At 44.8% G+C, this 27,948-nt stretch overlaps 4 protein-coding genes across 4 annotated transcripts; 1 reads left to right on the forward strand and 3 right to left on the reverse strand.

The window, feature by feature from the left end:
• Positions 1 to 6,068: 6,068 nt before the first annotated feature.
• On the reverse strand, positions 6,069 to 9,695 carry HOO65_050481 (Vegetative incompatibility protein HET-E-1; the record flags this gene model as incomplete). The annotated part of the gene is made up of 3 exons (XM_071003123.1): positions 6,069 to 7,073; positions 7,136 to 9,085; positions 9,153 to 9,695. 3 exons carry the CDS (start codon positions 9,693 to 9,695, stop codon positions 6,069 to 6,071), a joined length of 3,498 nt encoding a protein of 1,165 aa, XP_070858540.1.
• A 1,090-nt stretch (positions 9,696 to 10,785) lies between these two features.
• Positions 10,786 to 11,316, reverse strand: HOO65_050482 (uncharacterized protein; the record flags this gene model as incomplete). The annotated part of the gene is made up of 1 exon (XM_071000913.1): positions 10,786 to 11,316. The coding sequence occupies one exon, from the start codon at positions 11,314 to 11,316 to the stop codon at positions 10,786 to 10,788; it is 531 nt and encodes a 176-aa protein (XP_070858541.1).
• Positions 11,317 to 17,593: 6,277 nt separating this feature from the next.
• HOO65_050483 (uncharacterized protein) lies at positions 17,594 to 18,328 on the reverse strand (the record flags this gene model as incomplete). Its single annotated transcript, XM_071000914.1, has 1 exon — positions 17,594 to 18,328. One exon carries the CDS (start codon positions 18,326 to 18,328, stop codon positions 17,594 to 17,596), a length of 735 nt encoding a protein of 244 aa, XP_070858542.1.
• Positions 18,329 to 24,828: 6,500 nt separating this feature from the next.
• Positions 24,829 to 27,887, forward strand: HOO65_050484 (uncharacterized protein; the record flags this gene model as incomplete). The annotated part of the gene is made up of 3 exons (XM_071003161.1): positions 24,829 to 25,000; positions 25,089 to 25,243; positions 25,296 to 27,887. 3 exons carry the CDS (start codon positions 24,829 to 24,831, stop codon positions 27,885 to 27,887), a joined length of 2,919 nt encoding a protein of 972 aa, XP_070858543.1.
• Between the last annotated feature and the right edge of the window lie 61 nt (positions 27,888 to 27,948).

Genomic DNA, 27,948 nt, shown 5'->3' on the forward strand with positions numbered 1-27,948 from the left:
TGTATATAGTCTAGACACTATTGTGATGGATTTATAAAGCAGTTGAGACCTGCTCTTCAATCAAAAATTAGATAGATGTAGAACAACATCAACAACCACTAATTCCTTCTCCTTCCCATTTAGGGACATTCAGTACATCCTGCTCATATGTACTGGTAGAACTCTAATGTGCATTATAAGATGAGATTAGCGTGGCTGGCTAGAGTATGGGGTGATCTTAGCTACGCAAGTGGCTCGGCATATCTGAAAATATAAAAGCATTACAAACATGTCAGCAATGATTCATATAGGGAGGGCTAGAAACATGGCGAAATGTGTTGTATAAAGTGTGAATGAACCACTGTCTAAAATGTAGCCATTAATCACGAAAATAGATAGTTAGCTTCCGGTTCGCATGGAATTTTGATCAAAGGACAGATACCTATACAAGTACGTAATCCATTACTTTCACAAATCCTATATTACAACCAAAAGCTGATAACAAGTCAGTATCTGGAAGCCTAGACACAGGCCTTTACGTGCTCTTTGGTCCATTGCTCAGCAGAGCTACCGCAATGTGCTCAGTCACAGCCGCCTGGGCTCAGATCAAGTTCTGCTGTTGTCAAGGGCACTATTACGGTGCATGGAATCGTGGGATAGATTAACTAAATGCGCTGTGGTGAAGGACGATATCAAGTATCAGAAATATAAGTGAAGGCCAAAAGTTACCGTGTGAGTGAATATTTGACAACCTGAATTCAGCATACTGACAAGCTGGTGATTAGCTGTTAGGCAGATGTACTATCTTGCATCCAGATCTATGGCCCATTGATTCGGTGCTATATATCTCCTTCCATCTTTGCAATATAGGGCTTTTGATGGCGGTGAATCCACTGTTTTGACTGGGTTTGTATTTTCCCTTTAGCACTACCTATACACTATGTCACATTAGACTACTGATAGGATGTTTCTTGAGGTTGTCATATCGTCGAAATGGGAACCACAATAACATGTAATCCTTAGCTTAGTGATGAATATTACACAGTAGATATCAGTGGCGCTGTGGGTTCTGTCGCAGTGCCTTGTGTTGTCATGGACGAATAGAACATCGTTTCAACGGGATCTCTTCGTATTTCGTGTTGTAGAAGCTAGTCCCGACTAATCATGTAACACAAATGCAGCCAAGTAAAAATGTAGACCCCTGGAGAAACAAAGTTAAAAAGCATTTAGGACAACATAACGTGCATGTATAGTCAGTGAAACAGCATAGCGAGCGAAACAAATATCCCTCAACCTACACCTTCTCTATTTGATCAACTGATTCTCAACCACCCAGGTTGTCACAGGCTAATTATGATGATAGAATGCTTTTGACCCTTCAAGCCCTTTAAAATAACCCAGAATTGAAACTCTAATGTGTTGTAGTGAACTATACAGTCAACCTCACAACCCTATGGTGTCGACGAAAGGGCATCCACGCCTGAGGCGATATTATCCCTGAATTACACAATCTATCCAATCCAGAGGAAGAGATCTTTATTCACTTTATTCTTGACCTAGATTTGCGAGGTTTGCCCCTCGTTTGTATGGCGTAGGAGGAATGGCTGATCAATTGCTTGCAGAGCCCAACCTTGGGCTTCAAACTTCGTCAGGCGACATGTAGAGCTCAAGACATGTTTCTTTTTCAGAAGTATAAGTACCAGAGAGCTCAGTGTAAAGACCCAGCTACTACCCATACCTACTTCACACTTGTGGTGGACACAATTGCAAAGTATGGCATCTGATCAGATAGTATCTATAATGTTGACAAGACTAGCTTTGTGATGGGCATGATTCATAGTAGAATAGTCATCAGAGGTGCAAATAAATGTGGAAAGCCAAAATTAGTGCAGCCTAGAAACCAGGAATAGATTGTAGTCATTCAAACGATTAATGTAGGTGGCTGAGTGATCCCATCATTTATCCTAGGTGCAGGCTAATATGGTCAAAGACCGTGAACAGGCGAATGAGATGCAAAGTAAGCGCCGACAGACAAAGAGAATCCGACTACCGAGAACAGGGGAAGGAAATCAAGCAATTGATCAAACGGATGCGGATGGGTAGGCAGCGACCGAATCACCGACACGTGGTGGTCGGCGAGGGCCCGTGCAGCCGGGGGTTCACCACTGTGGTGTCTGCGGCAAGCCTGGTCATAATATAGGAGCATGTTAGGTAGTAATTTAAGCATCTGGGGAAGAGTACAGTGAATAATTTGGGTTGATTAAATGGTGTGTTGCGTTTTTATTGTGATTTCTAGGAAGAGGGTTGAGATTTTTGTTTCACTCGTTATACTGTCTCACTCACTATACATGTACGTTAAGACAATGAATCAATTGGGGAAGACTGCTAATGGTCTACTACAGGCAGGTCAAAATAAATCTCTAGCTAAACGCGCCCCTCTACACTACCATTTTGCAAGGGTTTGCTCACGAATAGCCTGTCTTTATTAAGACTGATTTCGGGGGAAATACTGTATCTGATCCGTACTTTATCTCATAGTAGGATTATACCACGTCTTGAGGTCTGGCTGTCGCTTGATTAAGTTGGAAGCCCAGCGCTTGCCGATGGGTGACACGCCACAGTCGGCGGGCAGTCAGCTAGCCATTTCTTCAACAGCACGTAGTTGTAGTGGAATCCCTTGTGAATCAAGGCTAGGAATGAATTTATCAACTACAGTCTTTTCTAGATCGGATAATCCCTGTGAGTCCGTGATAGTATTGCCCCAGCATTGAATCCCATCCTATCAGCAACGAAGGGGCATGATAATCCACCTAGAACAACCTTATAGCAGGCCGGAAGCTTGATTCCAGGTTAATTAACTTCTGGTTACGATGAAAGTTTGGCCAAAGGGCAGATAGGCAGATACCCATACAAGTACGTAATCCATTACTTACACAAATACTCTATTATAGCCAAAAGCTGATAACAAGTCTGTTTCCGGATGCTTACACACCGGCCCCTAGGTGCTCTTTAATCCATTGCTTAGTAGAGCTCTTCTGATGCAAAAATATCAATAGCTGTAAATAGCGGACCAAGATCTGTTCAAGAATCTATTCAGGCATGTATATAATTTTTGTTTGTATTATTTAACGTCTACCTACCAGTTTTCCCTAGTAGTACGACGGCATATTCTGGACGGAAGCGGAGTGGTTGATGCGGTCTTCCACTCCCGCTTCCGAGAAGGCATGTATATAAGACCTTTCCTTCCTCCATGATAACCAGTCTTTTTTCTACTTGTTCACATCTACATCAGTTCTCTCACTCCACACACTTACCTCTACTCACAGTTCTTTAAAACTTCATTTCTACTTCATATCTCTGTCCAATCTTCTTGTCTTTACAAGTTCCAACTTTATTTTTACCAATACCCAACCCAACAAAATGCAATCCTGGACTGTTGCCTTCCTCCTCGCTCTTGCCGGCACTGCTATTGCACTGCCAAGTGCTGATGTAGCCAATACCGATAGGAGCATTGTTGCCAGAGGCGTGTCGGGCTGTTGCATTTATTCTCCTATAATCTGCCGTTGTGTACAGAGTCATGATAATTCCCAAGTGTTTGTGGATATGAAATTTTGCAGCGATGCGGCCCACTGCACTGATTAATAGGCCTGGAATTTCGGATGATCTTTGACTGATATACGAGGCTTTATTATCTGATGACATCATTCACGTTGTCCTATACATGCACAGGTTTTCTAGCGGTCGGAATGCATAAAGCAAGCTCTGCATTACGCTTTCTAGGTTCGCCGGTTCTCTTCATTTTCTTTGCGATTTTGATTCAATGAACAGTATTTGATCATAATGGAGATTCTCTTGTATGTAGTGAAACTCGCCACGCCAAGTGCCTCAATAGTTGAATATTTCCAATAATCATCAAATTCACTAATATCATTGCATCAAAGGACATGTCGTGTAACTTAAGCATCGTTCTCTTCAGTTTTGTTTTACTCTCATCTTTGTCAGTAACCTAAGTCAGGGTTACCAGGATTGCCGACCCCTGATCTAATTCGCCCATAGTTAGGGTTAGAATTAGACATCTGCCTGATCTAGAACATGGTAGTGATGGATTATAAACCGGCTGAGATCCGTCCCTCGGACTAGACTTAGATAGATACAGAACAAATTCCAATAATGACTTATTCCTTCTTTCTCTTTTTCACAGGACATTCAGTACGTCCTCCTAATATCTACCCTTAGTAGCACACTATGCATGTTAAGTAGCGTCCCATGAATGCCCTGTTTCTTCATACCTCTTGTGGCTGAAGATCCATGATGGGGTTGACACCCTATCATGAATCCTCATGAATTCTCATGAGCACCATATAAAAGGAATAAAGTCCATGGACGTAGTGTAGAAGTAATACCTTCAATAAATCAACTGATACAAACATTAAGATCTATTCTACAGACTAGGGAGAGCCGTATACTTTGCAACCCCAGAGCGTTCTCTTCAGTACTAGGATCTGGGTCGGGTTGTGGCTTTTTAGGGCCCCAAGTATCAGGGGAGACTATCTGATGCGCTCAAGGTTCCCCGCGCTGCAATGGCTCACTTATTATAGGCCAGCCTTATTATCGTCGTGGCAAACACATGAGGCGTATTCCTAATACATGTTATCCGTATCGCAGCATGTACACTTACATAGGCTAGTGGAATCTCCATTAGAAAGAGATGGGACGCTGCTGATACCTCGATTATGTATGCAGAGAAGGAAAGAAGATTCTCAAGCTCTTTGTGCACTTGGTGGGGAGAAAGATCACGGCCAAGCTTCTAAGAAAGGCCAATACCATTCATGTGACAGTAGGTTTAGATGAGAGTAGTCTTAGTAGCCATTTCAACCCGCCCGATATTTCTGCTTCTTCCCTCACCGGCGTCCACGAAATTTCTGCCCTAGAAACATTGTGCCATTCAATCTAGTAGTATCCTTAGGCTTAAACTCGAAGTGTGTGGAAAAAGGTTTATAGCTAACTTTCTCTGGCCCTTGAAGGCTATCCATGACCCCGACACAGGTATAATCTGGCTTGGCCTTACGATCTAGTGATCGAACCTTGCTCATACATGCTTCTCTGGTATCAGCAGGCAAACTATCAAACGAGCTGGGATCTTCCCTCTGGTAGATGAAGGTTTTGGAAATTCGACGCGGAAATTAGTGTAACTAGGTCTCGAATGCAGCCCCTACTGCTTCGGTCATGACGGTGTACACTGCTTGAAGTCTTGACGTCAGAATGACTGAGTTCAGACTAGAAAACCCGTCAATATAAGATGCGTTTAGATAAAGCTTTGTGTCTTCCACCTCTTTTAATTCAGTATGGAGCTAGGAATCGGCAATGCCAGCGATAGTGTCTTCAAAGGCTCTTGCATAGGATATTGTAGCGTACTACCCACTGTAAAGCGGTCATTTATCATTGATGCTTTGCATATCATCAATATTTGCCTGCTCAGCATAAGAGCAGGAGTTTATCGTCGAAGATACCATAAAGATTGGCGATATCTTGTAGATACAAACTTGGGAAATCTACACATGAAATTAGATGTCTAGTGCGATTTCGATCGCGAGCAGCCGTTGTGTATTTGCCTGTAGCGTGTTTCTTGAAAAATGGAATCACGTGGACGGTGTGAATAGGGAGGGGATAGGTTTTGAAGGTGTCTACATGGAGGGAGGGGCATGTCATCATTGCAAATCTTTCCGGAGTCTGCACCAGCTTTTTCTACAACAATGTCCAAATCCTTTTCTCTATTACGATCAGGATAGATGTTGGATTGGTTCGCATTTGTTGGAATAGATGTACATGTCACATGTAACTCACAATTTAAGAGCCGAAAATTCAACCTTGACCAACTTATTATTTACGATAATGAGTTCGATGCATGATAAAATGGTTTATGGACCGTAGGTTTCGTGTCTTACAGTACAGAGCATCATAAGCCATGGCCTCTATGGGCTTGAGGAATGAAGAGTCTTATTTAGGGAAATAGCCCAAAATTATGCAAAGTGTACGAGCGGAATCTACAATATAACGCCAAACCCTATCGTAGGGGAAGGCTATTTAAGCTAGTTGCTGGACCTAAACTCCATGATTGTGATACGACCAGTTCGAGTAGCAAACCCAAATCTTGCGTGGACTACTGCAAATGTGTGGGGACGGCACGATGGTGGCAGCCAAAGAACCCTTTGCCCATTCTCGATAATCCAGTCGTGGTGACTGCTGAGACCGTATATGTAGGATCTAGACCGAGGTAAAGAAACTTGACTAGCCGACGGTCCTGATGATAATCGATGTCCGGTAGTTTTGAACACCTCTGGTGTCACGCGGATGCAATGGCTCTCGAGAGTCTGCAGACAAGCACCAGAAATCGCATCCCAGATCTTGACTGTCTTGTCCCAAGACCCTGATGCCAGTCGCTGTCCATCAGTTGAGAAGATCACTGACGTCACAACATTGTCATGGCCCTCAAGAGTCTGCAGACACGCACCAGAAGTCGCATCCCAGATCTTGACTGTGTTGTCCCTTGACCCTGATGCCAGTCGCTGTCCATCAGTTGAGAACACGACTGACGTCACCTCTTTGTCATGGCCCTCGAGAGTCTGCAGACACGTACCAGAAGTCGCATCCCAGATCTTGACTGTGTTGTCCCTTGACCCTGATGCCAGTCGCTGTCCATCAGTTGAGAAGATCACTGACGTCACAACATTGTCATGGCCCTCAAGAGTCTGCAGACACGCACCAGAAGTCGCATCCCAGATCTTAACTGTCTTGTCCCAAGACCCTGATGCCAGTCGCTGTCCATCAGTTGAGAACACGACTGACGTCACAGTATTGTCATGGCCTTCGAGAGTCTGCAGACAAGCATTCCAGTCTGTCTCAACTCTTGGCTTCACCTTAATCCAGTTTGGCTCTTCATGTTTAAACATCTGCCTTATCAAGCTGTTGGTAGGGCTGAATATGAGGGCTGAATCGTAAACTTGCAAGGGGGCAATCTCAATGCCTCTGATATGAGATAGAAGAAATCGGCGAGCATCTTTGACAACGTCTTGAAGGTGCTTTGATGGTTTTTCCTGTTGCATGATGTTAAACCTTGCCTTTCCACAATCTATCCTCTTCATTCATAGGTACTTACCAGACAAGACTCTAGTTTTCCAATTGCTTGGACTCCAGTATAGACGCTTCGTAAAAGACTAAGAGCTTCTAGCCATTGAAGATATTTTCTTGTGAAAAGGTCCAATATCCTATCATTTGCACTAGCTCCTGCATTCTTAGACGAGTCATGGAAATGATCAACCCAAAATATGCAAGAATATCGAATAGCAGCCAATGGGTCAGGATTAGGAGGAGAAATGTCATCGACGAGAGTCCCTGGGGCCTGTAGGTTGTAAATATCGCGTTTCAGAGTGTCGCATAGAAGATCCAATGATCGTTCAAAGACCATTTGGTGTTGGTGCGCAATGCCAGAGGGCAAGATTTTGTTCGAGGCTTTGCCTAGGAAGAAGTCCCTTGCTGACTGGTGTACAAAAGAGATGGTGTTGTTATGAAGAGTCAAGAAAGACCCGCATGAGGCGATGATTTCTCTCACCTCCCCCGTGTCCATATCTTTCAGTGGTTCAACAAGGACATGTAGCTCTTCCAGGGTGATGGGTCGGTATACAACTAGAGTGTTGGCAATGATATCCTTGTAGAGTTTCTCATCTTGCAACTTGGAGATATGTTCCAACATCAGTTCGTATAAAGCATTCAGTCCAGGTGGAAAAAACTTTAGCTTAGCTAGGGTGTGGCGTTTTCGTGTTTCTTCACTAGAAAGCTCTTGGCAAACCAGAGCTACCCACAGAAAGGTGCCATGGGCATTTGACTGCAGATGTTGCAAAACAGCGATCTTCGTGTCATCGTCGTATTTTCTGTCCCGCGCAAGCTGATCTACCTTGAATTCGATATACGAGTCGACTGCTGCAGAGACCGAATGCTGGTTTATTTCAAGGTGTATCTTGACTTTTTGCTTTGCATCATTCAGACGCTCCTCAATATCCGGCCAATTACGGCTTGATACAATCCATTTGGTGGTTGAAGACTCAGTGATGAAGTCAAGTAGGCGCTTCCGATCCACAGTACACTCATCCAGGGCATCGACGATCAGAATGGCATTTTTCAGGCTTTGATCCTTCAACATATCGGTTGCTATCTCACGGACCTCATGCCAAGTAGACCCATTTTCAAATAGCTTTTTCCCCATGCGATCGTACTTTCTTCGCACGTGTCTGATGAGCTGTGGATTGCAACATGCAAGATGATAAATCAGGCCGCGTAGCACAGATGTGGCGGTGCTCAGTCGGTCACCACCTGTGGCTTGGCAAAAGAAATAGTAGGGTGATATTGACTGATCTAATTCCAGCTCATCGATGATGCCACAAAGGAGCATTGTTTTGCCTTTGCCGGCGTCCCTTTTGATCCAGAGGATTCGACTTTCCGCTTCGTTTTTGAACTTCCGGAAGTCCTTGTGCTCGACAATCCACTTGTAGGAGTCTTTCAGTAAACCGCCTTTTTTATCCTGGATTTCCTTCTTGTCCGTTCGGGGATCGGTCGTGTAAAGGTCTCTGAGACATTCATTGTCCTTGTCGTCGTGATGCCACTTTGCCTGTTGCGCTGCTTGGCTCTGTACTACTGCGTAGATGTTTTCTAGATTGGCTTGCAAATCAGATGTTGTGTTGTTGAGTTTATGCATTTGGATTTGGATCTCTTGGGCATTGTACTGTTCCATGTCATACAGCACAGCCTTTTCGGCTTCCTTGATGTCACTGAGCTGGCCTGCCCAGTCATCGATCAAAAACGTATCCCTCAAAGCAGTGATAGCCTGACTGCGATGGTAAAGACAGATGCTTCTGATTTGATACAAGAGCAGCTTTTCAAAGAGCTGGGTGATGTTCTTCTCCAGTGTGTCTCGTAGTGCAACTGTAGTTGTATGCCCCTTATTTTCGTCAAGAAGCAAACTAGTCAGGTCCCAATACCACTGTGTTCTGCCTAAAACATACTGGATGCCTTGGCGATTTTCAAGTGCTTCGGTGATGGGGTTTTTCAAGACCTATGTAATGTTAGCCAACAACAGCACGCTTTGTGTCCTATTCCACGATCAAATCGCAACCACATACCTCTATTCCAAGGCAAACAGTTGCCCATATAACAGCCGCTTCCGGGGCGGCACGGAGAGCTTTATCCATGATTCCCATGATAGCCTGCACTGCTCGCAAACCATCGTCGATTACTTGCTTTAGGGAAGCCTCCTTCTTTGTTCTTTTGATCCCCCTCTCAGCCACCTTTCTCATTTGATATGATGTGACCTTCAGATCAGCTGTCGCCTTGTCTTCGATTCGATTGGTGGGTTCCAAACTTGTCTCATCGTCGAGGGGATCAGATAAGATAATCTTCTCGAACGCCTCTACCAACTTTGGCTCTTTCGTTCTTGAACCTTCATACGCATTTTCCCAAATCCTCTCTTGAAGAGTGGACAGTGCTATCGGTTCGGGCTGGGGTGGCGGTGGAGAGGTTGCGGCCTGTATTGGCGACAAAGCTGGCCCAGATTCTGGCTGTTCTGGAACATGTGTGAGGGCGGTGGGCGACGTATCTTGGCCTGCCTTTGCAATGAGCGCTTTTCTCTTTTGGAGGTGACGTTTGAATTTGCTGAAAATTCCCATAATTTCGATTCTTAGGGGGGTGTTTTGCAATAGTGAAAAAAGATAAACTTGGACAATGAACAAGTTGAAAATGTGATTCCTTTGTCTGTACAATAGAGCTCTTGACACCAAATGCAGGGAAAAGTGTATTTATTGCTGCCCAAGGCTGAGTACTTTTTTAGATTGGAAACATGATATCAATTTCGTTGTGACCCTAGTATATGCAACTATACGCCACTACAAGGCACTGTAACATCAGCTGCTAAATAGCTTGTTACGTCAGGCCAGCAATCCGATGTCCTGTGTCATAGCTATTAGAGTGGCGTGGACACAAGTTCCACGGCAAAAAGACTTTTAGTCTACCCCAGCCTTTAGATATTACCATTGTTGTCTTGATTGCTATACCCCCAGATTTCCCCAAAGCCTGCCACGTCACTCGTATGTCGCCCTCCACCACGTGGCACTGATTTTGCTAGCACAGCCTGCGGACTTGCTTGGGAGCAGCCATGAACTGAACTGTGCTACCTGGTAGCAGCGCTTTTGACATCTGATTATGGATGCTAAGAAAACGATAAATTAGCATCGAGATGATCTAAGTGTAGTTGGGCACTGAGAGGTACGAAACGCTAGAAAGCGTGTATCTGAGCAGATAATTCATCCATATAAGTCGATTAATATGTGTCTTCACTTCGTGACAAATGAATGGCAAGTTATAGTCCATCCGCCTCTCGATACTAACTGTATAGTCAGGGAGATGAGTGGTGAGCTCAACAAAGACACTAAGAAATTCAGGCTTGCTGGTTGAGCTTCATGTTAGTATTAATCTAGATGCTGAAGATATCTAGAAGCCGGGAGCATGAGATTAGGCATTAATCATGGGCAGAAAATCAAGATGCTCAAAAGCGCAATCCTGGCAGTTAGGGTTAACATAATGTATCAAATGTTCATTGACAATACCCAATAGGTGGTACCTTGGTAAGGAGTACCAGAACTGGGAAGGACAACAAGGGCTAGGATTCAGGTGAAAGCCTACATGTAGTGTCTTTTTTTAGGGGGGTCTTGTTGATGTTAGCAGAGGAGTGTGTTGAATCTCGTCTCAAAAGCGATGACCCTATTTCGTCCCATAGGGCCCATTGGACTTCATGACTTGGATTCTGTTGCAGATAGTACGCTCTTGAGTTTGAAAGTAGAATACTAGAGATTGGTAAAATTCATCAACCTTACCTATAGTGAACCTGCGCACGAAACGCTGCTGCAAGAACTGCAGTGAGACGGCTTCGAAAGCCATTGCCGTAAGTTGCTTGGTCTTCTCCAACTCTAAGCAATCAACCTCAGTATGATGCCATTGACACTTGACGCCAGCTAGTGCTCGGTTCGAGATGGAAGTCTTCAAGTTGCCGCTGGTTTCGTCTCTCGAGATATGGGCTACGGTCCACTCCTCGTTGTAAGGAAGACAGGGTAGTGACTGAATAGGAAATGAAAGAGTATCTCTGTCAAAGGTCCTTGGAGAGATGATGAGATATTTGACTTGGTTTCCGATTCGCACTCGGTATTCGCTCTCAAATGAATCATCATCGTCCACTTCCATGGACAGGATGACCGGCTGCATTGGCGGTGGGTTTGCAGTTCGATCGTCAGACATTTTTGCCATTGGACCGCTCACTATAAAACTGTCAGCCAGGTGTGTTTGCAAAGGGTAGCGTTCGAACATTTATACTTTGAGATTCTCTTTGCTATCGCGATGCTTATTTCCCCTCTTTTATTTTCAGAATAACGACTGTCATCAGGGACAAATACACTTTCATGCTTAAGGGGTCAATGTTCTTGGAATTCACAGGAGTTTATAGAAACACCGATCGGGGCCTCCTAGCAGCCCAATTGGCTCACTAAGCAGCGGTTAAATGGGCCAATCAAAGCGCTCTATAGACTCCGAATAGCTTCAATTTAGTCTATCTACATAATTTCCTTGGACTGAATATAACTTGTGATACGCAATATGGTACTGTGTGCCTGAGACTTCATATCACTACACCCGACTGAAGATATTTTAAATCCTTGTTATTCTCTGTTGTTGAAAAAGCCGCCTCTTCGAACAGCCTCTGGTAGCTCAGTTGGCCTGTTTTTGCCTTCGCCACTCGACCTCCACAGCAACTGTGCCTGTTCACACCATCGAAAATGTTCCAAAAAGCCGTCTCGTGCATATACTTTGTCTCGAGCCTCGAATGCCCATTTCTCGCCCTTCGCGCCGATGATATCCTTCTCAAGAGCAAGTTGACACCCAGCACACGACATCCCGTGCTCGACATTCCCGGTTAGTTTATCGTAATAAGGAAGTGCGCATGACCCCATAAAGTTGAATTTTTTATTTTGTTCTGAGATCGCTAACCAGGCTTGCCCCAGTGCATGTGATGGCTCTTTACAAATCAAGCTGGCCTGATGAACAGAAACGATCGCAATGCGGGATTTGTACACGGATTCAGTCATCGTATATATTCCAGGAAAGGTCTTGAATGACTTTAGTTCATCTGATTTGGCCTTAGTCAGACGGAATTTCTTTCGGATAGAGGCAAGAGTTTGCACTTGGGTCTCCGGAGCCTCCTTGAGGCATTGGAAACAGCATCGCTTCCACGCTAGAAGGGATATAAATCCTCCAAATTCGCCGCAAATACTACAAGGCTTGATACATAATGTGTTGTAAATGTCGAGTAGAGAAATGTCGATGGCAAGTCGTGTTCGTAACAAAGCGCAGAAAAGGTTCAGTCCATGAGAGACTATCATTTGATATTGCTTGAGAGAGTCCACTATCTGTCTCGATAAAAGATTTGTTTGTCGAAATTTGAAGAGAGAATGTATATCAAGGCAGAACAAAGTGTTATACAAGAGCTCAAGCGGTAGCCGATCGAGGGAGCCAAGTCCTGTATTAGAAGTCCGTCGGAAGGGTGTTGCTATTGATGAACGAATATCGACGTGTTCACGAGGCGAAAACCATATCATGGAGAAATGGTGGTCTTTACGATAGTAGGCAGCGGTTTGAACAATGGCATCCGCCTGTTCTTCGCCGAAACGGTATTCGGTAGCGGAGCGATATCCGCGAGGCATAAGGGTAGCCATTCACAGAGTATTTTGTATGCTTGGGTGAAAGAGGTATGGGCCTTGGTATTAGTGTGTGTCGTTGGTGCACAAATTTGAAGCATGTAGAGGCAGGTATGGACGACAATTCGTGAAATGAAAGGACCAAATCAGCAGTGGTCGTTGACAAAAGCTTTGGTTGCGGGAGAAACGAGTATTTGATGTTAAGAATGCAAGGCAAGTCGATCGTAATCACGAGTCAGGGGGTTGCGGCATAGCGCGTTGGGGCACGCGGTGTTAGACAAAAGTGGCGTTAGGGTTTATGGCAATAACACGCATGAACGGCTAGGGGCTCAAAGCGGAACTAGTGCCAAGCCATAAATCACTATAAGAGCCCCAGCTTTGGCTCTATGCCATTGGATGATCTGTTGCTACGGTGCATTGAGATACACCCCGACAGGCATCTCTGTGTTATTCCTGTATCTATGATTGTCTCGGTATGTGTAGAATAGATCTTGATGTTTGAATCAGTTGATTTATTAAAGGTAGTTATTACTTCTACACAATGTTTCAAGTCATTTTCTGCCGCACGCACCGATGACTTCTGTTCTGTGTAGTGTACACAACTCTTACAGCCTCAAATCATCCGACTCAGCAAATCACTAGGAGGCAGAAGCTGGTTGGAAAGTTTGCGAGGCTTACGATTCTTCACCTTCACCCACTCTTCCTAACATCATGTTACTGACGAAGACAACTGGACTACCGAGCTAAAACCACTTGCGAAGACTGCCCAATAAAATTCTTGATAGCAAGCAAGTACATATGGCATCGTTGCGCATCTCAATCTCCCTCTTACAACCCTTAGGGGGTACCTTTGAGGTCTGGTGCCTCCCCTTCTTCCGGGCTGCTGGAGGACGACGCCTATGACACTGATAAGCGTTTTTCATTATTTTTCTTTTTCTTTGACTCTGTCATGGATCTTGAAAATGAGCTGTGGAGCCTTGAGGCCGCACATACCCAACTTTGAGGATAACCTCATTGTCGACTTGCCCCATTTTCACGACAACTTTCGCGATCGCCAACTCCTCATCGCCGCAACACCACTGCAACTCTAGGAGTACACCTTCACTCTCAGGACGGAATTTTGGGAGTTCACACAGTCCACCCTCTCTTTTCTTTTGATTTTGATTTTCCTGCGCTCCTCTGTTCTCGGATAGACTGGTGACTGGTAGGTCACTAGAAAGGGGGCTGCCTTGTGCCTCATCCATACCCGCAAGGCAGCGGCCACCAGAAAAGTAGAAGGATATATAATGAGCATGACTATAGATGAGGGAAGGAGTTAGATTGATCAGAAAGACGTTGATGCGTAGGTGATGGCAGATTTATCCCGAAGTGGTGGTCAGGGAAGGTCGGGACTAGCGAGGGTAAGGCAGTGTGGAACTTGTGGTAAGGCTGGTCATAATTCAAGAACTTGTCAAAACCTGCTATAGTGTCTACGGAAGAGCATAACACCTAGTTTCAATTGATTAGATGTTTTGTTGTGTTTTTATGCTCTGTTTTGTCTTGAGGGTCGATATTTTTGGTGCATTCGCATAGTTGGTGCATTCGCTTATCATTGACGTTACTCATTCTGTTGAAGACTTCACTCATTACCCTGATATATGATTTCTTTATCCTATGTTATTAATCTTAAGTACTATGATGCAGCTGCACCTACTCAGGATAACAACCTCATGACAGCTAGTAGAGTAAGGCAGAGAATAGCTGTATAGAGGCTGAGGTCACCTGGGAGCTGGGGGATAATCCTCTCAGAATAGGAAGAAGGGGTGTAGCTGACATCTAGAGAAGGATAGATAAAGATACCAAAGAATAACAAGCCTTGTATCTAATGGACAGAGAGGGAGATTACATCGTATTTAGAGAATGAGAATCAAGTGCTTATATTTTATTTGAATATAAAGGCAACTCAAATAAATAGTATAGAGACAAAGGCTGTGAAATGGCCCTTCCAGAAGAGGAAATTCACAGCAACTGTAGTGTTGCTACTTGTTGTAGAATAGATCTTAAATGTTGAATCAGTTGGTTTATTAAAGGGTTCAAGTCTATGCTACGTCCTGGCACGATTCCTTTTGTATTGTGGTGTCAATCATGTCACGTGATCAGCCACAATAGGTTCGGATAAGTGGGGCACGTATGGGACGCCACTTAACATATATACCGCGCCACGCAACACTTGTAAAGAATCCTTGAGATTTGGCCCACTGTTAGTGCACATGCTTCACCGCCTTTGTCGGGCTTGTACCTGTAAGCTAGAGCCAATCAGAGTGCATAAAGCCTGATGCCCACATAAGACTGATGCCCGTGTAGAAAAAACCTTATTCCCACGTAGTAACTGCCTTAACATTTTTGTAGCTTGATAAACAAGCCAAAACGTCAAAACATGGGTACCCCTACAGCAAGATGTGAAACATCTCACATAGTCCCATCATGAGCCCTCGTGTAACATGTGACGTCTTGATAAAGACTAATAATTTTGATGCACAGATAAATTTACATGAATGTTATCTCGTTCATCTGCACCCTGTTTTACTTTGCACGATGTATTTATTTCTCACTCAATATTTGTCTTTGTAAATCACGTGACTATTAGAGGTATCTGTTGTTGCCTAGTTATGGAGAATTTTTACTGTTTGCAGAATACAGGTCATGAACTGCTTGTACCCATTTTTACAGAAATTCAATTTTTGTGCTTACCATAGTTAGGTATTGTGGACAAAGGCTTTTGTGACATAGCTTTTTGTGCCCCAAATAAGTGGGGTGTGTCACAAAGAGGATGAGTTTTATTGGAGATGGAAGTCGAAAAGTGAAGGTACACATGATATATACATGGTAATATCCCTCTGCGTTCATATTTGTTTGCAATTTAGGGCTTTGTCACTTCTCTTAGCCCTGGATGGCCTATAAAATCAGACACATGGCCCAGTCACACCTGTCCTTTTTCTTTCCCTCTTTCTTCTCTCTTTTCAACAACTCTCTTCCTCCTATCCACCATTTTTCCCAAACATCCTCCGTTGAGCCGGATATCTCCTTTATATCCCCCCTCTAATATGGGCGGGGCTGGATGTAAAGTTCTGGCACGATGAAACATTGCCACCTTGAAGGCCAATGTTTGCGGACGTTCTCCCCTCAAGAACAAGTCCAAAACCCTTCTTGCGCCGAGCGGAGGCCCTAATGGTGTTCTCAACGTCTTTGAGTCACACTTGTTTCGCTGGTGATGAGCGTGCTGTACCCCTTGGCCACGCTTCGCCTCATCACCGAGTTTCTTAGCAAACTCTTCTCTTCGGAGCTAGGATTGCCAACGACGCCCATCCCATTCATACGGAATATCTTGGCGACTTGGCGAGTCGCAAGAACTAGCCGACCAGTATGAGCCGGCCTTCGTCAAGTCCTTCCCCATACTCGGTTCTGTCGGCCTGTTCATTGTTCCCCTTCCGTGGCTTGGCTTAGGGCTTGATGATCATACGTGCTCTCTATTGGCCATATAGGTCGATGTTTGAAGCTTCTACCTTAACCTCTCCCGCCAAAAACCACTCCGTCGCGCTAGTTTCCGCTCAGCCTTGCACACGAAGTGCCTGTTTTGCTGCCACTGGCCCACTGTGAAGCAAATATTTCACGAACAGAAGATTTCAGTTTGCGCATTTGCGAACCGATTTAATTTAGATAAGTGCTAGTGGGAAATTGACTGGTGAAAACGTGCTAGCTTAGCATCGCCGTTTGGCTCAGCAGGATTTATTAGGAGGATGTCACTTAATTAAGTTTTAACGTAAGTGCATAGGAAGTCGCAAGGTATAGGAAGTCGGAAAGAAATCGGCACCCTCTGGACAGGATTCTATATAAAATTCAAAAAAAAACACATAAATCAATTGAAATTAATTATTATTCTGTTCTCCGGACATTTCAACAGCAATTTGACATGTTCTTAAGTTATGGCCACCTGTACCACATCTTCCACATCGCCTTTCCCTCGCTGCTGCCGAGCTTCCCGAACACCGAACCCTCGATAATTCCGCCCTCACCTGTGCATCAACTTCTTCCTGGTTAATATTATCCTTCCCCTCACCTACAGTCATCTTCCCTCCATGTTGTAATCGGGTTCTTTTGGCTCTGCGCCGCTTGCTGAGGATCTCATTTGCCTGTCGAAGGTCCTGAACCTCAGACTCTAATAAGCTGTTCTGATGCATTACTGCTTTTGTTCCCTTGGTTAATGGCGTGTGTGCCTCAAGGATAGATGTAGGTGAGCTGCTCTTATGCCTGTTGATTCGCCTTTTGAGCTATTCAAACTGAGAGCTAGCTTCAATTGCTGTCTTTGGGGTCATAGGAATCCAAGGGTCAGGGAGGCCGGCCTCCTCCTCGATCGGTGTTGGAGTTCGTAGCTGCACATTAAGATTTGATATCACACTTTCTCCATTTAATGGAACAAGTCCAGCCATTTTAAAACCCCCCTTGATATTACTTTGTATCATAGCTGCTTGGTGGGCAGCATGAAAGGATGGAAAGAAATCGGCCTTGGAAACGCGGGTTATTGAGCACCTGATTCGATGCTCAATTTCTCGACCATAGGCCTTTTTAAGTGGCCCAAAGCACCCTAAATCAAGAGGCTGAAGTAGGTGAGATGAATGAGCTGGTATACAGAGTGTTATTATGTGGTTGTCTTCACAATATTGCTCAAAATCGACTGAGTGGTGGCTTTCATGCCCATCGAGGATCAGAAGGCGATAGTGACTGGTTGATCGGCCCTTGGTATGTCGGTCAAAGTGCCTTGGCCACTCAAGACCTGTCTCATTATCAGACTAGCCATTATGGGTTGTCGCAATAGCCCAATAGTCCGGGAGTTTGCTTTCTCGATACCAGCTGGCGAGGTGATCTTGGCCTGCAACCACGATGAACGGCGCGATTGCCCAGCCTTCAGCATTGATCGCCTGGCTGACGGTAACCCATTCTCGGGTTCCTGGCTGAACTGATTTTGCCTTTCCATGTTCTTCCACGCCTGTGACAACCATTCCACTTGCAATAACGCCCATGGTAAAGCCAGTCTCATCAAAATTATAGATGTCAGCTATGGTGATACAATACTTCGCAATTGTGCTTTCCACGAGCCTAAACCAATCGCGAATAAGGACTGGATCTTCGAATTTAGCCCTCTCGTACTCATATCTACGATTAAAACACGTCTTGAGGTCTGGTTGTCGCTTGATGAAGTTAGAAGCCCAACGTTTGCTGACGGGTGACGCGTCGCGGTAGGCGAGCAGTCGATTGGCCATTTCTTCCACGCCACAAAGCCGAGGGGGAAACCCTCGAGACCCTAGGTTGATAATGTATTCAACAACAACCTGTTCCTCTAGATCAGATAGTTTCCGCGATTTAGGGACAATATCGCTTCGAGAAGGCTTGCCGTGATATCGATCATAGAGGGTACTAGGCGGGACTTTGTATATCCTTGCAGCGCGATAAATTCGTAATTTTGGGTCATTTCGACGGGCCTGAAGGGCAAGAATTATATTTCTTTCTTTATTCAACTGTGGCATACTTGCTGGTTGAGAAATAGTTGAAAAGGGGAAAGAAGAGGGAGTTGCGAGATTTCTTTCCGATTTCCCATGTTTCACGACTTCCTATGTACTTACGTTAGACTTTATTGCAACTATTAGATAGCGCCAAAAAGTCTTAAGATTTTAGAGAGATTCAGATGACATCAGTAACTCCAGCATGTTTTCATCTTAGCTAGCTAAGTGTATCGTATAAAATGACTCAAGTTCTGAGGTTCCTTGAATGCCCGAGCTACGGCCTTCCAGACAATGCACTCGCTTTTTGCCGCATGGCTGTTAGTATTTTTGATTATATTCTTTTTGTTTCGTAAATCTTTGCACACAACTCTCTTGTAGCCGTCTGTGAGTCCCTGCTCAGGACGTTTGATATTTAAGCCTAAATTTTATGAAGCCCTCCGCACAGCACAGACAGGGATGTGGGTTATGGTAAAGAGCTCTGTTAATAGTACATATTGTAGGACGTGCTGAGTGTCCTTGGATGAAATAAAGGCATCTGTGATTTCTGGGCTCTATATTTCCTATCTGATTCTTAGTGAAAGCGTGAATCTCAGCCAATTTATATATTCCTCACTACGATGTCTAGGTCTAGCACACCGCCTCGGAAAAAGCCCGTATGTTGCTAACCCTAACGTTTGGCTGAACTTGGTTAGGGCAACAATCCTGATAACCCGACTGGGAAAACTAAAATCCATTGTGATTACACTACCGTTCTTGAATGTCCTTGTTTCAGCCTTGGAAACTTTATTTATGGTAAAATCGCAGCACTTGACTTTTGTCATCTATTTGATCTGCGCAAAGCGTATGAGATGAATAAAGCCTAGGCGGTAATCGCTGATTATGTTCGTTAAGCATGAAATAACTGCGGGCCTTCCACCAGTATCGCTGCTTCAAACAATCGATTCAAATATCTATTAGTTAGCTGACTTCAGATATTTATTACTACTTAGGCATAAGGCGCTGTTAGTGCCTCCATTTTGAAGGGGAAGTGTCCCTGTTTTTGGAGGTCCCAACAGTGCAGGGCAGGCAATGACAGGAGAGGAGAACCTACGCGCCCTTGGCACACGGATTCCCCGCACGTGCCAACACTTTGCAGAATAGGACAACCCCGTCTCTAGTTTTGTTTTCTCTATTAGAAACTAGCTGTCCATTTTCAAAATCCTTTGTGGTCTTTGTGTTTCTTGTTGTCCATATGCTGACCACGTCGAGCCCATTACTTGCCGTTGAGGGTCGACCCTGACGGGTATGCCATGAACTACTTCGAACATAAGTAGAGGCGGTGGCGACCGTCTTTAGTTTCATCTCTTTCCCCTTCTCACAACTGTTGCTCAACATCAGTTTGCTTGTCTTTGTTGGTTGCCAAACAACCTAATGGGTTTCAACGCGGCTATAGCGAGAAACAGTCTGGACCAAAATTGTGCATCTTTTCGCAAACGCTTCACTGCCCGACAAGCACAAAATCGAGCCACAAAGTAGAAACATATGGTTTAGATGGAGGAGCGCGCTGCCCATTATCCCTATCTCTTTCTCTTTTCCTAACCGTAGCCCCCGCCTTTGAGACTACTCAGCTATCACGAGCAGCGCAGGATAGGGCAAACCCAGGACCGGCAGGTGATAGTCTCGACAACCCTTAAACGGAGAAGTGGTGACTCAGGCCCTATCAAAGGAGTCCAGATCTCGCTCTCTGCCAGTCTAGTAGCCAATCGTAGAGGGTGACCGTGCTGGGACTTTCTGCAGCCGCCCGCGGCAGTTTCAGGAGGCGGGCCCGAATTGGCATCATCCCCAATCATGCTTTCAGGAACGGGATGGGATTGATGGGCCACTGCGGCATTTCCGCTGTTGACTAGGCATTTGTGAGAGGCCTCACTTAGATAAGCAGCGCTGTGAAATGCCCTGCTAACGCTTGTGAAGCATCGAAACATAATGCAGCAGTCTAGTGGGGGTTTCTCCAAGCTATCAACTGGCACAAACATACCATTTCATCCCAACTACTAGCACGGATGCGGTGGTGCGTAGGTTGTTCAGGCTCAGAGTCAGAAGTTTGTCTATGCGATGGCTCCTGTGAATGCAATGGTCATTAGATTTCTCATCTGTAGGGCTGGCCACAATATATAGTACACGCATCCTACTACTAAAGGTTGGCAGTCGTAGAGATCTTAGGCTGCGCATAGAAGGCAGTAAAATAACAGGAGCCAACGCAGCCCGACTCTGATTAGAAACATGGTGTCGGAAGCAAAATCTGTTGAGATAATGAGTAGCATCTGAAAATGTTGCGGCCGGATATTTAGAAGACACATGAGTCGTTGTGTGCAGTAGCAGGGAACCAAAAATTTGCTGAGGGCCAATCGACCAAGGCGCTAAAGACGTTTGCTGCTCGTATGCCACATTTACCGGCCAAGCATGGCCTGGAGTAAGAATGACAGCCTGCTATCGGGCTTCTTAGGGGCTAGCATCGCCAAGTTGAACACTGGCGAGGTTATTTCTAATATGAATAGTTGTGTGACACCCCTAAAATGCAAGCGTAAATAAGGGCCAGGGGTTTCGTCTCAAGGTGCGACCTCACGAAAGATGTCTTTACCGGTCACACGGATGTGAAACCATGGAGATTTTTTCATCTTATGAGACAAACGACATGTATCTCACGTCTGCTTTCTTCTTTTTTGTCTTATCCTCCTTGCTGTTACTAAGTTTGATGCCCCGTAGCCAAAGGACAGTCGTCACTCATGCTTGGTAGGAGTATGTGTTCCGTTACAGCTGGCAGCCTTAGTCCTATTCTCTCTCCAACAATCCAAAAGGATCGAACTTCCGCAGCAGCCAGAGAGATCTGTAAATACTATCTTAGCCACAACATCCCCGTGGAGAGTGGTAGCCATTCAGGCCAGTCAAAGCTCGTAAGATAACTGTTGCACGCTCCAAGGCCACAATGTAGATTATCACCATCATCTATACATTTTTCATTCAAGGAAGTGAGACTTAAATCAACTACAACCTTTGCATCTGTTGAATATAGGTTGGTTTTGATAATAACATTGATTCCGCAAGTGTCACCCCCCATCGACCTAGCATATATCTCACTCTTCACTTCACAAGCTGTGGATACGGATATAATATAGGCGTTGTCTCAAGGCATATCTCGAACCAGGATCCAAAAGCATACGGCTAATCATCTGTTGACTTTCGGATTGATCACTCTCCCTGTCTCTGCGCTTTTACTTCCGCTGTCAGCTCTCGGGTACTTCCGAAGCCAGATGAGATCGCAGTCATATATACAGTGCATCACGTGATGAGCTATCAGGTTGGCAGCCATATAGCGGGCGCACCTTGCCCGTTTGGGTGGTGCCGCTAAACTAGAGGCAGCAGTGGTGTGTCCGCGTATATGTCAAAATATGTTTTCTAGCGACTTAACTCATGTAGATCAACAAGTCTCATCTTAAATGCGCCTCTTTTCGCTTTAATCTGAACAATGCAAACATACTTATTTAAAACTACAAATGTCCCCATTTAACCGTTGCGCTTTTCTACGTGAACCGAATTTGTTTGTGAAAACATTTCTGCCACCAAAGCTGCTGTTTATGCACCTGGATGGTTAGCTTTGAATGTTGCTGCTCACTTGTAGAAAAAGGCAATGTCCACTAAAACCTGGGAGACATGATAAGGCTATTACCACTCTATAGCACAGGCTGCATTTTGTAGAGGGGAAACTAGTGTTAAAATGGCGCCTTAGTCCTACACTCGTCTAAATTTATCATCATGACTTTCAGGCAGTGATACTCACACTAAATTGGTTACATATGATAAATAAGTACTTTGAGGCTCATCCACCATTCACTATCTAGCTTGCAGTGAAACAAGACGATCGAGATATTCACCGAGTCAACTTTTTAATTTATTAAAAGTTAGTGGTGAAATGAGGTTTTCAAGGTACATGGAGAACTTGAACTTGAATATATTTAACGTACGGTACATGGAGAGCAAATGCAGGAAGGAATTTGTTCATTCTATCATCAGCTGACTAATACACCTTACTAAGATCTCCATGGCAGAACGAATGAAAACGAAAACTTTGACTTTTTCTTTCTTTCAATAGAAAAATACGGGGAAACTGGAGCTTCTCCTCCTAGTAGCTAGTGCTAAAGCAAAAAATATGCATAGTTTGTCATGCCGTACATGTAACTTTGTGATTGCTCTAAAGTTCCCCGAACGCACAAAAAGGCTGTTGAACAGCTTGAATATCGATTCAAGTCTCAATAAAATATCCTTACGCGCTGGATTATGGCCTGTGAAAGCATGGGATGTACTACAGCCTTTCTTGGAAGTGGAAGAAAAGGAAGTGATACTTGCCTAGAATAAGTTAGGCGCATGACGTTTGAAGCGAAGCTCGTAGGTTAAGACTGTTATAGAACCTATTAAGAGAAGAGAAGCAAAACTTTTAGTGGTCAGCCACTTCCCGATCACAGCGGCTGGCACCTTTTCGTGTTGAAATAAAAAATCCAGGTCGCTTATTGCAGCACTACACCCCCATAACATGCTACACACAACAAACTATGACCGCTTGCTTGCTTTACGTCGCTGAAACAAGAATACCATCTGTAGGTAACCTAAGTCTATGTATGTATCCTTAAGTTTTTAGGAACTTATAGCGAAGAGGGAAGAAAAACTCCGAGCTTTAATCCTCTTAGCTCCTCCAGGGGAGATTTAAGGCGCCTGTAACTAAGTCTAAATAGCAGGTAACAGGCCTCTAACCTGTCCTGTATTTTTGTCTCATGTGCTTCCCCACTCTTTTTCTGATAGCCATCCCCCACATCACCCATCACCATATTTTCCTACAACACGATAAGCAGCTTCTCAGACCAAGGGATTTGTTTTTCTTGCTCTAACAGTTGTACAAACATTCTGATGAACTAAATGATACATAAAAACAATTGAAGATCAATAAAATCAATCCGTTGGCTAAAACAAACACAAAAAAAACGGATAGGTATGTAGGCCTACTGACTTGAAAAAAATCGCCATCATTGGTAATTTAGACCCTTCACATTTCTACCATCTTCCCATTTGATAGCAACAATGCGATTGCATCTGAGCCGAGAGCCAAGACTCTACAGGGTTAAAGTGGGCCTCCTCCAATAATCCACAGTTGCAAGTAGCAAGGTAGCAGCTACGTAGTATGATCAAAGCAAAGCACTTTCTACTATGAGAAAAACGCCGTATTCGCTAGTTGTATTGCAAAGGGAACAGGGGCCTAAAAGCTTGGATCTTTCCCTATCTAGTGTTGCTGCCAAATATGAGCCATGTACCTTGCGAACTGTCTTTAGCTAACTTCCGTTTATGGAATGGCGAATGGAGCTTCTGGACGACTAGGGAAAGTGTGCATCATCATATCACGTTTGGTAATTGTAAACCGAACTGCGCTTTGCTGCAAATATTCGCGAAGCTTGGGTGTTCAATTACCCACGTTCTGCTTCCTAGTCTATCGCAATGACTCACCCATAGCCAATAGATCGAAGCCCCGTTTTCAAATTCATGTCAGTTGCGTCTTCAACTCGATGTTCCTTCCGAAAAATGTTGTGTGCCTGCCTACCTTGCAGGGCACAAAGTACGCATCACCCTTATTATCTGACTCAAACAGATTTGGCAGATTTGGCAGCTTTGGCAGCTTTGACAGTCGTCTCCCACCTTGATGGTCGGCCAGAGACCGTGATGGACACCCTCTGAAACATGAGATGTCAATACTTTCTGGATTTCCTAGTTTATCATCTCTAGTTCTAACATTGTGAAGTTGAACTTTCGAAAAGTATCATTCAGTTTTTTCTCATTTTCCTTTTCCTGCAATGCAAGAAAGACATAAACTGTACCCCAAATGCAAGTATCTGGCTCATAAGAATACTTTCCCTTACAGTCATCTCAAACGCGTTTTCCTGCCTCAAATAGACATCACCTTCCTATTAGTCGACTACCTCCTCAGCAGGCTGTAAGCAACTGTCGTATGGTAGGTTTGTCGTTTGCTTGATTTCTGGAAAAAAACGGGTAGTCGCTAAAATCTAGACCAAAAGACCACACTATTCCCCCTCCTATCCCCAAGATAGAGGAAAGTGTAACCCACGCTTATCGAGTAGTTGCGTTTTATCTGAAGTTGTTTTGAGATTTTATCCTCAGTTACCCAAAGTACAATACATGCAGTTGCTTAGCCGTGATTAACAAAGCACAAAGGGCATTTCCATGTGACCGCAGGACTAAAACTAACGCCTACCCTCCTTCACTATTTATTTCCCGCTATCCCTCCATTTTTTTCTTTTCTCCTTTTCTTTCCCTCTCCTCTTTCAAACTACTCTTCCATTAATACTCTACCCTATAACATGCTTACTCTGCAGTTTGAACTTCTTCACTTTTTTATTCCCTCCCGAGCTCTATAAGCCTGAACTGACACTACACTTTGATTATCCTCCCGCCTCTCTCTCAATTTCTGGATTGCTATTTCTATCGAAATGTCGGCCGATCAAGTGGCTGAATTAGAGCGTCTGCTTGCAGAATCAAGGCACAGGACTGACCGCGAGGCTCAAGCCCGCAAAGACGCTGAGGCTTTTGCCGCTCATATCCAAGACGAGTTGAGCGACATACAGAGCAAATATCAAGATATGAAACGCAAGGTTGAAGAACGTGAGTTAGATTGACTTTATGACAATACAACAAACAAACCACTAACATCAAGCTAAAAGCTCAAAACCTACGAAATTATCTTCACCAGATAGGGCGCTTGCAACTGCACACCAGCCGCCTCTTACCGATTCTTTCATGCTCCAGCCAGGCGCAAAGTCAGAGTTGGAGCAAAGATTCTGGCTGTCCCGCGTCTTTTCGGAAGTCTATGGACAACAAGGTTTACCCTTTGCGGGTCCGGCAGTGGTCGGACTTCCCGCAAGAGCATAAGAATGTGTTTTCCTCTCTACAAGCACAGCTCGGCGACACCGGTGTTTTCCCTTCACAAATGAGAGTACAGGTCAATGAAGAAGAAATGGAAGCAGCGATTCCTATCGACTTTTCTCGGGCAAGCTGGTTTTACAACTGTGCTCGGACATACACGTTTTTAGATCGTGCTGTTGAAAAGCCGTCTTCTAACATTCTTGCCCAGTATTTCGCGGCTATCGGTGACAAGAAAAGAGTCTTTTTTGACAATGGGACTTCTAGGATCAATACCGCTGCAGGTACCAGTGCTAATGCTCCCCGGCGTCGAAGAGAAAGTGAGAGTGTCAGGCTCGTCAAAGAGGACTCGGCCGAGACCGTCAGTCGAACAACGCTTCCAACAAAGCCACAACCAGACTGCTTAGTGCTAGTCAGAGACGGCTGGACTGACCGCACACAACCTAGCCCAGAGCCCTATTGTCTTGTTATTGGTGAGCACAAGCCATGCCATTCACTACGTGCTAGTGATCTGCAAAACAGCCCTGTGCTCCCAGAATACTGCCTGATGCAGATGGCCAGTGACAGCGAAACCAAGGTAGTTGAGAAAGAGAAAGAGAAAAACGGGAATGCCAGCCCCTCGCAACACATGAGCATCTTGATTCCTCCATCAGGGCTCCCTATAGTTTCGCCTTGGATTTCGGAAAAGCAATCGTTCTTCGCACTTGCCTTGGCCCAGGCGTATCATTACATGATGATGTCCGGCTTGGAGTTTGGATATATCGCAACAGGAGAGACTATGACATTTCTTCGCATCCCACTTGCGGAGCCAACGACGCTCCTCTATCACACATCCTTTTTCCCTGCGACAGACCCGAACTACTTGCCCCGATCGGATGGTGTTCTTCAATATCCAAGTGGTGTAACTACATCATCAGCACTACGGCATGTCGTCCAACCCGACGACGGCTCCCTGGCTGAACTCGCTGTCTCACAGCTTTGTTCGTTGTGTATAATGGCTGCTTCATCATCCGTGAGGCCGTTGGCCTGGATAAATGAGGCACTTAACCATCTCGCCAAGTTTCCCAAACTCCCAACTAGTTACAATCTCATAATCGCATCACCTCTTCACCTTGACCTACAACAATTCGACGACCTACAACAATTCGACAGTAATTCTGGCAGTGTGAACGAAAATGAGACCTACTCTGGCGTTCAAAAGCTTCAACATCTCCATCCGGTTCACAGTAGCAATTACAGGACGCTCTCTCCACTACGCCAAACCCCCCAACCACCCAACGGCAATACCCACAGACAACACCAAAGCGCTTTAACCTCTGCAGGTATCAAGGCAGTTGAGGAGAATGAAATGCTTCCTTATTGCACACAAGCATGTCTCCTTGGTCTCACGTGTCGCCTTCCTCTTGATCCAGGATGCCCCAACTATCCACTCCATAGGGACGCACAACCCGTTGCAACTTATTCTGCCGGTCTTCCACGAGAGCAGCAAATGCACGCCGTCACCAAAGCTGATATCTGTGCGCTTATCCGGGAGCAAATATCGATCCACCCAGAGAATAACTGTACACTCCTTTACAATGAAGGTCTATATGGCGCAATCGGGTGTCTTTTCAAGCTTTCCCTCAATGGCTACGGCTACACCTTTGTTGCAAAGGGTGTCGAGTCAGAGAATGCATATCGGCTGAGGCGGGAGACGCAGATTTACAAGTACTTGTATCGGCAACAGGGTGTACTAATTCCTGTTCATCTTGGCCTCATTAAACTCCTCTCACCATATCCATTCATGGCCAAGTTCACAACACTATCACACTTGATGCTCATGTCCTATGTGGGCAAGGCTCTTCATTATGGCCCTTCCCTAGATGAATTGGGCCAAGAGCTAGGCCGTGATCTAAATTGCGAGATTTCAGACACATACCAGCAGCTTCTTGATTGGGGCTTGGACGACCGGGATGAGGACGTGTGCAACGCTACATGGTGTGAAGAAACACAAAGCGTGATGAAGATTGACTTCGACCACTGCATCCTGGATGTGGATGTCTATGCTGCAAAGGTAAAGGCATTAGAAGATGTCACAAGTGACGATCATTTTACAGTGAAGCGAAACGTCATGGCCGAGGAAGATGAAGAGGACGACGATGATGATGAATGCGGGCCTAGTAAAGACGATGACAACGATGAGTACTATGAAGGCGACAACGGCAATAGTTACCCCGAAGAGTGCTATGAAGGCGACAACGGCAATAGTTACCCCGAAGAGTGCTATGAAGGCGACAACGGCAATAGTTACTCCAACAAAGACGACGACGGCGATAACTATGCCGATGAAAGCGACGACGGCGATAACTACGCCGGTAAATGCGACGCCGACAATGACTGTGCTGGCGGAAATCACATTGTTTGTGATATTAATATTGTTCTTAAGTGTAACGGTAAAACCCGCCTTGTTGTTGATCATGGTGAGGGTGCCTATGAAGACGTCGGCTATGGGGAAGTGAAACATGGAGGCGGCAGTTCTACGAAAAAGCGAAGCATTGCTGGTGGTGATGATGATGAAATGAGAGACGGTGATAGACTGTCTGGAGCAAGTTTAGAGCCAGGGTTGAAGCGGGTTAGGCGTAAAAGATGAAAAATTAAATTGATAGATGGGGACTAAATAGTCGATAGGTAGCAGTTCAATGTCTTCTTCT

Source organism: Ceratocystis lukuohia, assembly GCF_044167205.1.
Source record: "Ceratocystis lukuohia strain C4212 chromosome Unknown Supercontig5_pilon, whole genome shotgun sequence".
In the NCBI taxonomy this organism is placed as follows: Eukaryota; Fungi; Ascomycota; class Sordariomycetes; order Microascales; family Ceratocystidaceae; genus Ceratocystis; species Ceratocystis lukuohia.